The sequence below is a fragment of the Molossus molossus genome, unplaced genomic scaffold (genome assembly GCF_014108415.1).
Source record: "Molossus molossus isolate mMolMol1 unplaced genomic scaffold, mMolMol1.p scaffold_m16_p_35, whole genome shotgun sequence".
Lineage (NCBI taxonomy): Eukaryota > Metazoa > Chordata > Mammalia > Chiroptera > Molossidae > Molossus > Molossus molossus.
The window spans coordinates 862,310-876,343 of record NW_023425372.1 but is presented as its reverse complement, the minus strand read 5'-3'; the positions used below and the strand labels follow the sequence as shown (position 1 = coordinate 876,343).

Below are 14,034 nucleotides of genomic sequence, written 5' to 3'. Positions count from 1 at the left end.
CAGTTTGTCCCCGGCCCTGGTTGGTCATGCGGGTGGCAGCCACTCGATGTGTCCCTTTCATGTCGATGTTTCTCTCTCTCTCTCTCTTCCTCTCTCTCCCTTCCACTCTATCTGTACAAAAAATGGAAAAATGTCCTCGGGTGAGGATAAAAAAAGAAAAAAAAAAAGAAAAGAGAGTATGAAAACTAAGCTAAAACACTCTTTATCCTAATCTGGGGCACGGTGAATGTTTAAAGCACCACAGTTGTGAATGTTGAAGGCCCCATACATGTGCTTACATCACAGTCATGACGTGGACAGGGTGAGTCTTTTTTTTCAATATGTTTTTATTGTTTCATTGTGTTTTTTTTTCAGAAAGAGAGGAAGGGAGAGAGAGACAGAAACATCCGTGTGAGAGAGAAACATCCATCGGCTGCCTCCTGCACGCCCCCTACTGGGGATCGAACCCGCAACTCAGGCACGTGCCCTGACCAGGAATCGAGCTGGGACCTCTTAGCCCACCGAGACACAATGGCCAGCCAAGGTGAGCTTTTAATCTAAACTAAAGAGCTACAAAAATATGATATTTTAACCAACTATTAGCCCAACTGACAGAAAACGGTAACCAGTTTTACACTCTGGTCCACCACATGGCTGGTTGGCCACGGCTGCCGGAGCCACACTCTCGGGCCCCACAGACACCCTGTGAAAAGCCCCAATTTAAAGATCGTACTGGAATGATACAATATTTCCATCTACACCCCAACTCTGAGCCTAACAGGCCGACTAAAAGCTGGGGGCCCATCCCTGGCAGCGCCGTGGGACAGTTCCCTGCGGGGCCTGCTCGGCCTCGCACCCAGGCCCTTGGAGCTCCAGGAGAAATGGAGGCAGCTGAGCGAGCTCAGGTTCTAACACACCTGGGGACATCGGCCCCCAGGACTCACAACCAGAACCCAGGCTTCTGAGCCCGTGAGGAGACACCTCCCTGACTACCAGTAACAGTAACTTTCATTTGGGTTAACACAATGTACAAGAGAAAAAGAAATCAAAACTACATTATGTCCAACATCCTTAAATTCCCCGGGACCCTAAGGTTTTAAACTGTGGTCCTCCGTGTGGCTCCCAGTCCCCGGGGGTCTGACAAAGCCACCGCACCCCCCACGCCTGCCCTGCGGGCGGCACTGACCGTGAATGATGAGCCCGTCGTCCCTGCGCTGACAGGACAGGCGGAAGGCCTCCTCCAGCTCCATCTGGGAGGACACGGTGCAGGGGTCACCTAGGCGGGCGAGACACTCGCTGAGGCCACCCAGGCCTAAGGCAGAGGGGTCCACAGGATGTGCACTCCCCCAGAGCAGAGGGAGGCCCCAGAACCGCCAGTTCCACACCAGAACCCACCCACCCCCAGAAAGGAGGCGAGTTCACCCACAGCCACGAGCAGAGCTAAGCTTCGCAGCTCCTGGGCTTGGGCGAGACCCAGAACGTTCTTTTTAGGTCAGTCCCAACTCGAAGGGAGAGGCTCCTGGCCGTCCATCGCCAGACAAGGAACACAGACATGCCTAGGGCAGCACCATGTGGCCCTGTTCCCATGGGGGGGGGGGGGCATCCTGGCTGCCAGCCACAGCCACAGCCATCCTGGAGAAGGGGGTCTCTTCTGGACAGTCTCCCAAACCCTCGGCTCTCTGGGATGTGTGTCCAGAGACAGGAATCAGAATGAGAAAGCCCCTAGCGACACTTAACCTGCCCACCTTTCCCGAAAACATGAAGAGCTCACCCTTCCAATCACCCACAGGGAAGGCCCCCCATATGAGAACAGGCTGTCAGGTCAGGAGGGTAAAGATGAGTCCCCAGTGGGGCCGAGATCCCTGCAGCCCTCCCTGGGGGTGGCTCACCTGCCTACCCTCACCCAGTTTCCCTTCCGAAGGTGGCCAACCTCTGTCCAAGACAGACTTCCCGTCCCCACTGGAGAAACTGCTGTGATCTGACACCTCCCCACAGAGGGGCCAGGCCAGCCTCAGACACCCAGACGCAGAGACTGCCCTGCAGACACCCGTCCCGGGGCTACCTTCACTGTCCACCCACTTGAGGGTGAGCGGCTGCCCCTGGCGGAGGCTGCACATCTCTCTCACTTCGGCACAGAGCTCCTCAAAGGTGGTGGCGGCATCCAGGCTGGTGATCAGGATGTCCCTGGGGCAGAGAGGAGGCAGCGTCACCATGGCGCATAAGTAATCAAAGTAAACACGGATTATTGATAAACCCAGGTATTGACTAAACAAATGAAATTTCCCCAGAGCCACGGACCACAGTTTTGTTAAAAAGTGCCCACAAAGGAAAGATCTGTCCTGGCGCCTGGCTGCCCCCAACGGGGAGGCGCAGGGGGAGAACGGAGGCGGGAGCCGCAGAACGCGCCCCCTAGTGGAAGCTGCGCGAGCAGCAGCTCAGACACCAAGTTCCAGTTCTGCCCAGAGTCACTTGGTGGGGCTTGGTGAGGGTGGTTGAGGGTGGGCTGGGGGCGAAGTGGACCCATCTGCTTCATTAAACCCTCCCCCAAACCTGGACAGTGCAGATGAGGGCGTCACATCCAAGGACGCATGTCCTCAGGAGGCCAGGAAGGAGGGGAGGAGCAGAATGGAATAATGCAATGACCCAAGGGCACCCTGGAGGGACCCTTCAACTGCCTCCGGAACAATTTTTTTTGAAAAGCCAAGTCACGGAATGCTACTGACTTTTATCTTTTCATCCAAAAATGGGACGCTGACGAGGCAAGGCTGGAGGTGGCTCAGGATTCTGGGTCACCCTCTGGAGGTTGGCCTTCACAGGCAGGGTGGCCCCTCCCATGCCCTCAAACAAGTGCCAGTCTCGTGCCCTCACTCGGAGGGGAGGGAAGGCACTAACTCAGGAGGGAACATATCCTTACTGACACTCAGTGGGCTCCGAGCAGAGGCTGAAGATGTGGGGGAAATTCACCTACATTTGACATCATGAGAATGCAGAGCCTAAAACAAATCTGATGGGCTCTGAAACATCCCAAACCATAGAAACGTAGGGTCCACTTGGTGTTAGTGCTGCTGGCTTCTGAATTCCATCAAACAAGTGTTCATAAAGTCTCTGACCACAAGACAATAGATCCAGTGCCACCAGGATCCAAGATGGTCCCATGGGCAAGGCCTAGCTCAGCAGGGCATCCCAGGACCCCGCCATAGGCCTCCTGCACGTTATTGGCCCCCAGCTGCCCACCCCTTCCGGCTGGAACGGGCCATCTTCTGCTCAAAGACCCTCAGCACCTGCCCCCCCGTACCCCAAGTGCTCCCACAGGATTCACCCAGCCTGCAGTGTCTCAACAGACGGGAAAACAGGCACAGAAGGGCACACAGCACACCAGTAAGGGCTCCAGAGACCAAGTTCCCACCCCTGCCTAACCCACCACCCTGGTACCCAGACCTGGTACCCACACTGCCCAGCACACTCGCCACCTGACCCAGCATCCATCAGTCCTCCTGCCCCCAAACTCTGAAAGTCAGGATCTGCCATCCCTTCCCCTTTGACCTCTCCCTGTCCCAGGACCCTGCCCCTGCCCCTGCCCCTGCGTTCTGTCTCCAAGTGGAAGCTCGTGTCTCCCCCTAGGACCCCAACACTGTGGAAGCACCCAACATCAGGATGGACCACAAGGGCCCCTCCTCACCTGGCTGCAGCAGGGCACTCCAACACCCATGGGCAGGACCATCCTACCACACCCCAATGTCAGACCCTGACCACCACCCCTAACCTCACCTCAAACCTGAATCAAGCAGCTTCTCTGAGCAAGACAGAGCCCTGGGGGGGGGGGGGGGGAGTGACCTGGAATCAACACCCAACAGCCTGGTGGACTGCCCTCCCTCCACGCCCAGTCTCCCAGGCCCCAGGACCCGGTCCTGGGCTTTGCACACAGCATCCTGATGATGGGAATTCCGGAGCAGGAGCCTGAGGGCGCAGGGAAGACCCAGCAGTCGTTTCTATGAGCTCAGAAAAGCAGGCGTCTGAGGCTCAGCCTGGCAGAGCAGGGTCCCCAGCCTCGCCCCCCAGCATCACCCCAAAACCCCTTGAAAAATGCAGGTGCTGTCAGACTCCCATGATCAACTGCACGCCATCCAAAGGCCCAGCTGGGCTAGAAGGAGACCCTAATCTCAAGCCTTTGGGGGGGCTCAGGGCATGAGCACAGGTGAACAGGAAAAGCACCACCAGTAGAGGCAGCTGAAGGCCCCTCTTTATTAAGAACAGTGTCTTCCGTGTGTCTGACCCTCAGCCCCTGGTCCTGCTGCACGAACGACCTCTCACCCAGACACAGACCGGCAGTGCAGGGACAAGTGAGCACAGATCTCAGCCAGTGAGTGCTGTCTGGACCAGCGACACTGCCAGAGCTCAGGACTGGGTCTCCCAGTCAGTCCTCTGGGAAGGCAGGACCGGGTCGGGGAAGGCAGGCAGCAAAGGGAGGGAGGAGCAGGAAAAGAGAGGTGGAGAAGGGAGAGGGGCAGTGTGGGAGGAGGGCGAAGAGAAAGAGGGGATGGGGAGGAGGAAGGAGCAGAGGTCGGAAAGCAAAGGAAGAGGAAAGAGTGTGGGGCGTGGCCTCATCCGCCCTGGAAACCAAACTCAACAGGTCACATTACTCCTGGTAACCAAAGTGCTCTCCAGGGGCCAAAGCAGGGAGGGGGCGGGTGGGCCGGCGCCTTGCCCAGAAGCCCCAGGGGTCTGCAGAACTTGCCCCACCGCCAGCCTCCATCCCCACGCCCGCCCAAGCGCAGTGCCTGGAGGTGCCTACTAGAACGTGTCCCTGGGGAATGCTCCGGGGTGTGACTCCTACCCACCCACACCCACCCCGGGCTGCTGTGGGTGTGGACATCCTCTGTGAAGGATTATCTCTGATTTTTACAAAGCCCCTGGTTACTCAATTCGAAAGCTCCACAGTTTACCCACTGGCAAGCCAAGATGCTCTGGCCCTTGGAGGAGCCACGACCCCAAGACTTAGGTGACACCCACCGGTTTTAATCGCAGCCCATCCTTCCAGGCAAGAAGGCAAGACTCCAGACTTTCCCAGGTAGGCTGACCAGGCTTCCCCCAGAAATCCTCCCCCCCCACCCCCACCCCGCTCTGCCACCAACATTCCCCGCCCCCCTCCACCCACCCACTCAACCCCCCAGCAACGCCACCTGGCTGAGGATGGCAGAGGGGGCAAGAAAGTCCTGACCCCAGACCTCACACGAGAAATACTCAGAAAATTGAGAGCCCAAGGTCCGAGGACGCGCGCCTGGGCGGTGCCCTTCGGGCAGACCCCATGGAAATCCGCTACAGCGAGACGGGCAAGTTCACCCGCAGGGTACGTGTCCCGCACCCCCACCCACAGCGGGCAGCGGCAAACCTGACAGCAGCCAGGTACGACTTCGGGGGCCAAACACCGACGGAAGGAAGCAGCAGCAAAGGTGCCTAATTCTTCCCGGAGAGCTGTCTACGCCGCGCTACGGGGCGGCGGCCGCGCCCTCCCCACCGGGGCTTCCTCGCAGCCAAGTGTCCAGCGCTCCCCGCCACTGACGCCGGGGAGGCGGCCGCTCGCCCCATTTAGCCGCGCGGCAGGTCGAGTCCAGGGCGCTGAGCGCGGCCGCAGGGCTGGTCAGTGTCCGAAAGGCCCGTCCCTGGGGAGCCGGGCCCGCGCCCTCCCAGGCGCCCGCCGCCCGCACAACCACGGCGGCTCGGCCGGCCTTCGCCTGGGTCCTCCAGCGCCCCTTAGGCTGCGGCCGCTCGCAGCGGGCACCGGGGAAACTCAGGGAACCCCGACTGGTAAGCTGCCGCGGTGTTCACCACCTGATAAAAAATCCAGCCTTTGCGGGTTTGGGAGCTTCACGGTCCAGCTAACTTTCCAGGAAAATAACCACAGTCTGCCCGGGACGGAGGCGCGCGCCACGGAGTCCCCCCGAGAGTCCGAGCCCGGGAACCCCTCGCGGGGCGCGGGGTGACCCCGAGGCCGCCCCGAGGCGCTCGTGCGTCGGGACTCCCGGGACGCCCCCGGGCCCGCAGGGGCCTCGCTGCGCCCTCGCTCCCACGGCGGCGGCGAACGCCCCGACGGCCGGCGCGCCGCCCCGCAGCCCGCTCACCCGCTGTAGTGCGCCTTGAGGCGGACGCGGCCGCCGCTCCCGTCCATCTTGGGGCCCGTCCTGCTGGGCATGGCGCGCTCCGGCCGCCGTCAGCGCCGCGCCCCGGGCGCTCGGGCCATGGCGCGGGGCTCCCCGGGGCCGGGCGCCAGGTGGGGCGGCGGCGGAACGCGGAAGGGAGCGCGCGGCGCGGGGTCCGAGAAGCGTCGGCGCCGCCAACTCCGCAGAACTTGGGCGGCGCGCGGGACGGGCGGGGGCGCGGCGGGCGGGGGCGCCGAGTCCGGCGTCAGGCCCGCGGGGGAGTCCGAACATGGCCGACCCAGCCGGCGGCCAATCGGCGGGGCGGGCAGTCCCGGGGCGGGGGCGGTGGCACCTGCGGCCAATGAGGGCGAGGCGGGACGGCCACCTGAGCCAATCCCCGGGGGACCCCGCGGCCGCGGCCCAATGGCGCGGCGCGGAGACGTTACCTGTCGAGTGGGGCGTGGCCCACCTGTGGCCAATGGGAGTGCGCGCGGCCCGGCTCTGCCCGGCAACCCTCGGCGGCACGGGCGGCCGGCGCCCCGGACCCCTGCCTGCGCGGGCCCATCTGTGCCGGTCGCTCCGGGGTCCGCGGTCCCTAGGTGGGGTCCTCTCGCTGCAGCGCCCCGGGGACTTCGAAACTCCGGCCGTCTGTGCTAACAAGACCCGGGCGGTTCCAGGGCGAGCTTCCATCCAGGACACAGCAGGGGAGGGGCGCCGGTGCCCTGCCGGGGAGTCGGGGCGGACCGAGGGAGCTCGGCCTCCCCAAGGATAAGTGCGGTCCGGAGCTCGGACCCCCGATCCCCAGCGCGCTCCTACAGCAGGTCACCCGTCCGGCCAGTCCATAGGCGAGGACGCCGAGGCTGCGAGGAGCAGAGAGCCCGGCCAAGGTCCCGGCGGAGAGGGTCCAGGCTCCGCTGGTGTCCGGCCCCAGCCGCCCTCCTCCCCCGCGGAATCCAAGACCCCCTTGCAGGGGAGGCTTGTCCACGCTCGCTGGCCGGCCCGCCCTGCTCCTGGGATTCGGAGGCTGCATTTGCCCAGGTCGCCTATGACCTTCATTTCTGAATCCACGACATCCTTCTTGGCATTTGATCTGGTCAGCCACCTTTGAACACTATCCACGCCCCCCACACACACACACACACCCTTCAGGGACCTGCATCAGGGACCCTTAAATACAGGGTCGGGTTTCCCTGAGGAACCCACCCCTGCCTGGTTGCATCCACCAGGACCCACCTGCGCCCCAGGTCTGCGGCCCCCTCATCTCTGCCACCCCTGCCAAACTCCATCCTCCCCTTAGCCATTCCCCTGCCGCCTCCCTCCCTTCCCCACCCACTCCGTGCCAAGCCTTGGCCACTCCTGACGCTCCTCACCTGGACAACCATAAGACCTTCCCATTCTCTCTCTTTCATTCCTCACATGCTTCCTGGCGCCTCCTTGGTACCAGGCACTGGAGGGACCGCGGGGAACCAAATGGACAGTCTCTGTGACCATAGAACCCATGTTCTTCCGAGAGCCAACCACAGAGAAACCTGTTGACAACCCACTTCTCACCTGGGAACTCTCCCTTCTGGAGGAAAATAAAAAATAAAATAAAATAAGCCACCTCTGCACTCCACACCCCTCCACCCACCTGCCCATTTCTGGTTCCTCTTCACTACAAAATTCCTGCATTCCTGATTTCCACTTTATCTCTCCTGCTACTTCCTCTGAGCTCCGGTCGCCACCCAGGTCCCCACCCAACAGGACTCCTGTGTTTTAAATACAATGGTCACCCTGGCCAAGAAACTTGGTTGGGGTTGGTTAGAGCATCCAGCAACCAATGAATGCATACATAAGGAAACAACAAATTGATTTGTCTCTTTCTCTCTCAGACTTTTTTTCTTTTATTTATTTATTTGTTCCTTTATTGATTTTAGAGAGAAAGGAAGGGAGAGGGAGAGAGAGATATAAACATCGATGAGAGAGAACATCGATTGGCCGCCTCCTGCATGCCCCCCACTGGGGATTTGGCCCACAACCTGGGCATGTGCCCTGACCAGGAATTACCAGCGACATCGATGTGAGAAAGACACATCCAGTGGTTGCCACACGACCCCAACTGGGGCCAAGGACAAACTGCAGCCTAGGCACGTGCCCTTAGTGGGTACCGAACCCGGGACTCTCTGGTCCGCAGGCCGACACTCTAACCACTGAGCAAAACCGGCCAGGGTGCTCATACTTTTCCTTAATTGACCCTTGCCAGGTCCCCTTAGAAACTCTCTCCCACCCCCACCCCGTGCTGCTTCCTCCCCTCAGGTTTTGGCTCCAAATGCCACCCGAATCTCAGACTGCTCCCCTGCACTGACCCCCACCACGCACCTCTCACCCCAACCACCCTCTGCCATGCTCTTCTTCGTCTCAGTCGTGCCAAACCCACCTGTCCAGGTCCTCAACTTGGAGACCTTGGAGGCCCCTTTGTCTCCTCCTTCTGACACCTCACACCCCTCCAGCTGCAGATCTTGAACGTTCCACACTCAACATATTTCCGGATTCCAGCCACATCCTGACACCTCGGTGGCAGCCTCCTGGTCCAGCCTCAGCTTCTGCGCTGGGATTTCTCTGCAGCAGCCTCCAGGGTCCTAAAAACACGAGCCGGCCCTGGCCGGTGGGGCTCAGTTGGTTGGCATGTCCTCCCGTGCATCGAAGGGTCAAGGGCTGGATTCCTGGTCAGGGCACATACCTGGGTTGTGGGTTCAGTCCCCAGTTGGGGTGCATGTGGGAGGCAGCCAATCGATGTTTCTCTCTTACATCAATGTTTCTCTCTCTGTCTCTCTCCCTTCCTTTCTATTTCTTAGTTTTAGTTTCAGTTTTTTGTTAATCTTCACCCAAGGATATTTTTCCATTGATCTTTAGATAGAGTGGAAGGGAGGGATGGAGGGGGGGAGAGAGAGAGAGAGAGAGAGAGAGAAACATCAATGTGAGAGCAACACCTCAGGGCCAGGGATCAAATCTGCAACCCAGGTACATGCCCTTGACCAGTAATTGAACCCTCAACCCTTCAGTCCGAGAGCTGACACTCCAACCACTGAGCCAAATTGGCCAGGGTGTCTCTCTCTCTCTCTCTCTAAAATCAATAGAAACATGTCCTCAGGTGAGGATTTTTTTTTTAATTGTTAAAAAATAAAAGAGTCTAGCCCTGGCCGGTTTGGTTCAGCGGTTAGATCATCGGCCTGCGGTCCAGAGAGACCCAGGTTCAGTTCCCGCTAAGGGCATGTACCTCAGTTGCAGTTTGTCCCCGGCCCTGGGTGGCAACCACTCAATGTGTCCCTTTCACGTCGATGTTTCTCTCTCTCTCTCCCACTCTATCTGAACAAAATATTGAAAAATGTCCTCGGGTGAGGATTAATAAATAAATAAATAAAAGAGTCTATGTCCATCTGTCTGGTGTTCAGAACCCCCAGTGATGCCCACTGTTCTCAGGAAAAGCACACAGGCCCTACAAGGTCTGGAACCCGTCTCTTTCCGCCCCCATCTCCCACCATCTGCTGCCTGGGTCACTCACACCAGCCACCTGGCCACATGGCTGCTTCTTGCCTCAAGGCCTTGCCACCTGCTCTGCTCTTCCCCGGGAGCACCTCCGCCCAACCCACACTTCCTTTAGCCTTCACCTGACCTGCATGTATCGGTCTACCCCACCCCCGTGGGTGATCCTCCCCCCAGCATGCACACGGAGCCCCACGGCCGTCCCTTGGGAGCCGGGTGAGGGGAGCAGCGCGGGCACACGGGGATGAGCAGGAGTCTGCCATAGGAACAGCAACCAGAAGGCGAAGGTGTGGGACGCAGCCCCCCTGTGCCAGGCCCCTCAGCCGACCCCATGGCCAGCCTTGCGGCCTTGTCCCCGCAGCCTTGGGCACATCCTGCTGGGTCCCACCTCTGTGGGCACAGGCCAGCCTGGAGGGGCCCTCTGACATCCCGCAGCATCTCCTGGCATTCTGATTTCCTGCCACAGAGCTTGTCCAACAGGGAGGTAGCGCCATCCCGGATGTCACTGCCGGCGGGACCAGCGGGCGGCGGCCATTCCACTGGGCGCCCCAGCCGAGTCCTCATCAGACGCAGCAGCCCAAGTCAAGCCTCCGAGCCCTCTTTTAAAAAAATCCTCACCCGAGGATATGTTCTATTGATTTTAGAGAGAGAGTGAGGGGGAGAGAGAGAAAGAAGCATTCACGTGAGAAACATCAATCAGTTGCCTCTCATACCCACCCAGATGCTCCAACCAACTGAGCCACCCGGCCGGGGCCCCAGAGCCCTTTCTAACCAGGAAAACCCTTGCTGGGGTTGGAGCCCCTGGCATTCCGCGACCCCGGGCACTGGCCTGGCCGCAGCTGCCACTGGGAGCCCCCCTTCTGGGGCTGTGCTGGGCCCCTGCAGCCCCAGTCCTGGCGAGGGAAGGCCCAAGGGGGGCAGCGGCGGCCCGGGGGGGGGGCTGTTCTTCATGGGGGTTGGGGAAGGGGTGCTGGGAGAGGTTCCACCCCTGGGTTTGGGACCAGACCATGTGCAGCCCCTGGCTGGGGTGAGGGCACAGGGGTCTCCTGTGGTGCCCAGGAAAGGTCACCTCTGCCCAGGGACAGTGAAGGTCTGGGCTTTTGAGTCCTCCTCACCAACTAGCTCCACACACATAGCCCCCCATCGGCCCACCCAGACTGCCTCTGGGTGAGGGTGGGTGACTGCAGGGGCTTCCTGGCAGCCACTAGCCACTGAGCCACCCCACGGGGGCCTCAGGGGCAGAGGGTGTGGTCCGGGCCCACAGGCGTGCCCATCCAGCTTCTCAGTGCCCAGGGCCCGCTCTGTGCTCCGGTGACCAGACGGAGTCTTTGTTCCCAAACCTTCCAGCCACCTCTGCCTCCGGACATGGTAAGGGCCGAGGCGGGGTCAGCCTGGGTCTCCGGGAAGCTGGCACACGTGGAGCGAATGAATGAGTGAATGATGCAGAGGTGAAGCCCCCATTCTAGGGGCCCCTGGGCAGGGTGTCATCTCTTCATAAAGTCATAGCGACACCGTGAGGCTGCCAGCGCCTCTGACGGGCAGAGTAGGAGTGACCCTTGGCCCGAAGCCCAGGCCAGGACAGCCCCGAAGCTGCGGGGGGTCCACAGAGGCCTCGTGCCCTGCCGTGATCACCAGCTCCCACTCTTCCCGAATGGAAAACACAGAGGCCTGTCGTGTGTTTTCTTTCTTTTTTTTTTTTTTATCCTCACCCGAGGACATTTTTCCATTTTTTGTTCAGGTAGAGTGAGAGGGAGAGAGAGGAATATATATATAGAGAGAAATATCGACGTGAAAGGAACACATCGAGTGGCTGCCTCCCGCACGACTGACCAGAGCCGGGGACAAACTGCAACCGAGGTACGTGCCCTTAGCGGGAACCGAACCCAGGTCTCTCTGGACCGCAGGCAGACGCTCTAACCGCTGAGCCAAACTGGCCAGGGCGTGTCGTGTGTTTTCAACGGGCTTTTCTAAAACCTCAACAGCATGGAAGGGTACATCTATTGGCCGCCTCCTGCATGCCCCTCACTGGGGATTGAGCCCTGACCGGGAATCGAACCAGCAACCTCTGTCAGTGCCCAGGAGGACGCCTAACCAACTGAGCCGCACCAGCCAGGGCCCTCTGATTTTCTTTGATAAATGTTCTTTATGATGATACTTTCAAATAATTTTGAGATCCTTGAGGTAAAGGGTGAAAGCCAGGCAAAACATGTGCTCAGGGAGATTCATCAGACCAAAGCTTCCCGTGGGGTCGCTGTCCCTCCCAGGGGGTCCTTCACCAGAACCTCGCCAGGCGACGCCGTCCTCATTGAAGCTCACAGACTACATTTGTGCCCGAAAGAGTCGACTGTGGAAGCTGGCACCTCTCGGAGCCCAGGGGGCGGGGGTGGCGATCATCCTGGTGGGTGTGGCACTGACCCAACCGGGTGGCGAGGACTCAGCAGGTCACGGGAAGAGCCCAGGACGTCTGCTGGCAGGTGCTTGGCCCGTGCAGTGTGCCAGGGATGGACGGCTTCGTCATGGACCACGGGATTTGGAGAAGCCAGTTCGTGACGACATTCACTTCACTTGTTCACTCATTCATTCAACGGATGTTCACCGAGGGCCGAGTGGGGGCCCCAAGTTGTACCAGGGTGCAGTGGGGAGGCTGCCAGACATGGCTGCTCCCTCATGGACCCTGCACACAGGTCGGGGGACAGGCCACTGTCACTGGGTCACACAGACATGGCAGCCCTGCTGGAGTGATCAGGTCTGACCAGGTCCTGGCAGAGAGGCCGCTGTGGGTCTGAGGATGGGGAGCGGGAAAGCAGGGGAGGCAGAGAGCTGTCCTGTGCAAAGGCCCTGTGGCTGCAGGGAGCAGAGCGCTGTGCATGCGTGCCTGTGTGTGTGTGCACCCGTGGGCCAGTTACTAATGATGGCCCCTCAGCTCTAAGTTCACCATCTACTACCTGTGGTTACACTTGGATCCTCCACAGTGAGGGTCTGCGTGGCTAGGATTTGGGCCCGGTCATTCTTGGTGGTGGGGCCGATGGGTGCCCGCAGGGCGATGGACAGCATCCTGGCCTGCCCACTGGGTACTGGTAGCAGGAGCGACCTCCTTCCCTGGAGCGCAGTGCTGTGCGTTCCCAGTAGAGGGCGCGGCAGGGACATGGCAGGAGGAAGGGGCTCCGGTGCTTCCCAGGCTGTGCCCTGGGTGGGAGATGTTGGCTGGGGCAGGACGGGGCTCTGCCCAGTGCCAAGTTTGTGACGCAGGCCCCAATGCCAGCCTGGGGAAGGGGTCCTTCCAGCTAACCCCGGGAGGTCCCTTTGGGGTCAGGCAAAACCTCAGGGACCTTTGGCATCCTCGAGGATGTGGTATCACGGCCCCATTCTCTGGATGAGGACACCGAGGGTCAGGGTGGCCCAGCACTTTGTCTAGGGTCACAGGGCCAGCAAAGCCAGGGCTGGGACACCACATGACAGCCAGCTCCAGCCCAGGCCGATGGGGACATGCTGCATAGTGAGGCCCATCTCCACGGTCTCCTCGGTCTCCTGGGTCAGAGCACCAGGGAGGCAGACAGACAGACGATGCACCCAGAGGCAGACCCTGACCACTTTCCCATACCCCTGTCTGCCTGGAATTATATATGTATATATATATATAATGTTTTTATTGTTTTTTTAGAGAGAGAGAGAAACATTGATGTGAGAAAGAAACATGGATCGGCTGCCTCCTACATGCCCCTCACTGGAGATGGAGCCTACAACCCGGGCATGTGCCCTGACCTGCCGGTCCTCTCAGTCCAGGGGACGACGCTCAGTTGCCTGGGATTATATTTAAAATCCAAGGTGGCCTGATGTACGTCTGAGGAGGCGGCACCCAAAACCCTGGTCACCACGGCAATGCCGCCGCTCCGTGGCCTGCGGGCTCAGGCTATTTCAGCCACGTGAAGACGGACAGGGTCAGGGTTAACTTGAAGCGTCACAGGGAGACAGTGGCAGAGCCAGGTCCGGTCTCCAGCTCCAGGCTGAGCCGGGTCTGTCCTCACGTGGGGAGCGGAGCTCGAGGAACGGGGCTTGCACAGCCGCACACGTGGGGGATCCATCTGTGCCGCCGCCTTGCTGAGCCCCTCTCCCAGTTTCCTTTGCCTTCTGCTCTGAGACAGACGGTGGCCGCGGTGGAGTGGCCCAACGGCCGGCACTGCCTGTACACTGCGCCTGGTCAGGGTGACAGGCCTGGTGGGGAGCGAAGGCTTCATCCCGAGACCGGTCCTGGGCCGGGGCAGAGGAGTCTCACACAATCCACCCCGAGGTGTGGCTGGGACCGCCTTCTAGACAGCAAGGTGATAAAGTGCATCCAGAGTCTTAAAGATGTTGATGTCATTTGGTCTCATGACACCACTTCTGGGACTCCATTGTA

At 60.1% G+C, this 14,034-nt stretch overlaps 1 protein-coding gene across 2 annotated transcripts in view; it reads right to left on the bottom strand.

Moving 5' to 3' along the window:
- The window catches only part of PRKCZ (protein kinase C zeta), an 81,356-nt gene extending 75,187 nt beyond the window's left edge, over nt 1-6,169 (bottom strand). The window contains exons 1-3 of one of the 2 annotated variants that reach the window (XM_036281450.1): nt 6,099-6,169; nt 2,042-2,163; nt 1,166-1,255 (exon numbers count right to left, since the gene is read on the bottom strand). In XM_036281450.1, the coding sequence (XP_036137343.1) occupies nt 1,166-1,255; nt 2,042-2,163; nt 6,099-6,169 (283 nt within the window). Of the gene's footprint in view, nt 1-1,165; nt 1,256-2,041; nt 2,164-6,098 lie in introns of those variants that run through there. The other variant, XM_036281451.1, reaches the window with a different exon arrangement.
- Nucleotides 6,170-14,034: the final 7,865 nt, after the last annotated feature.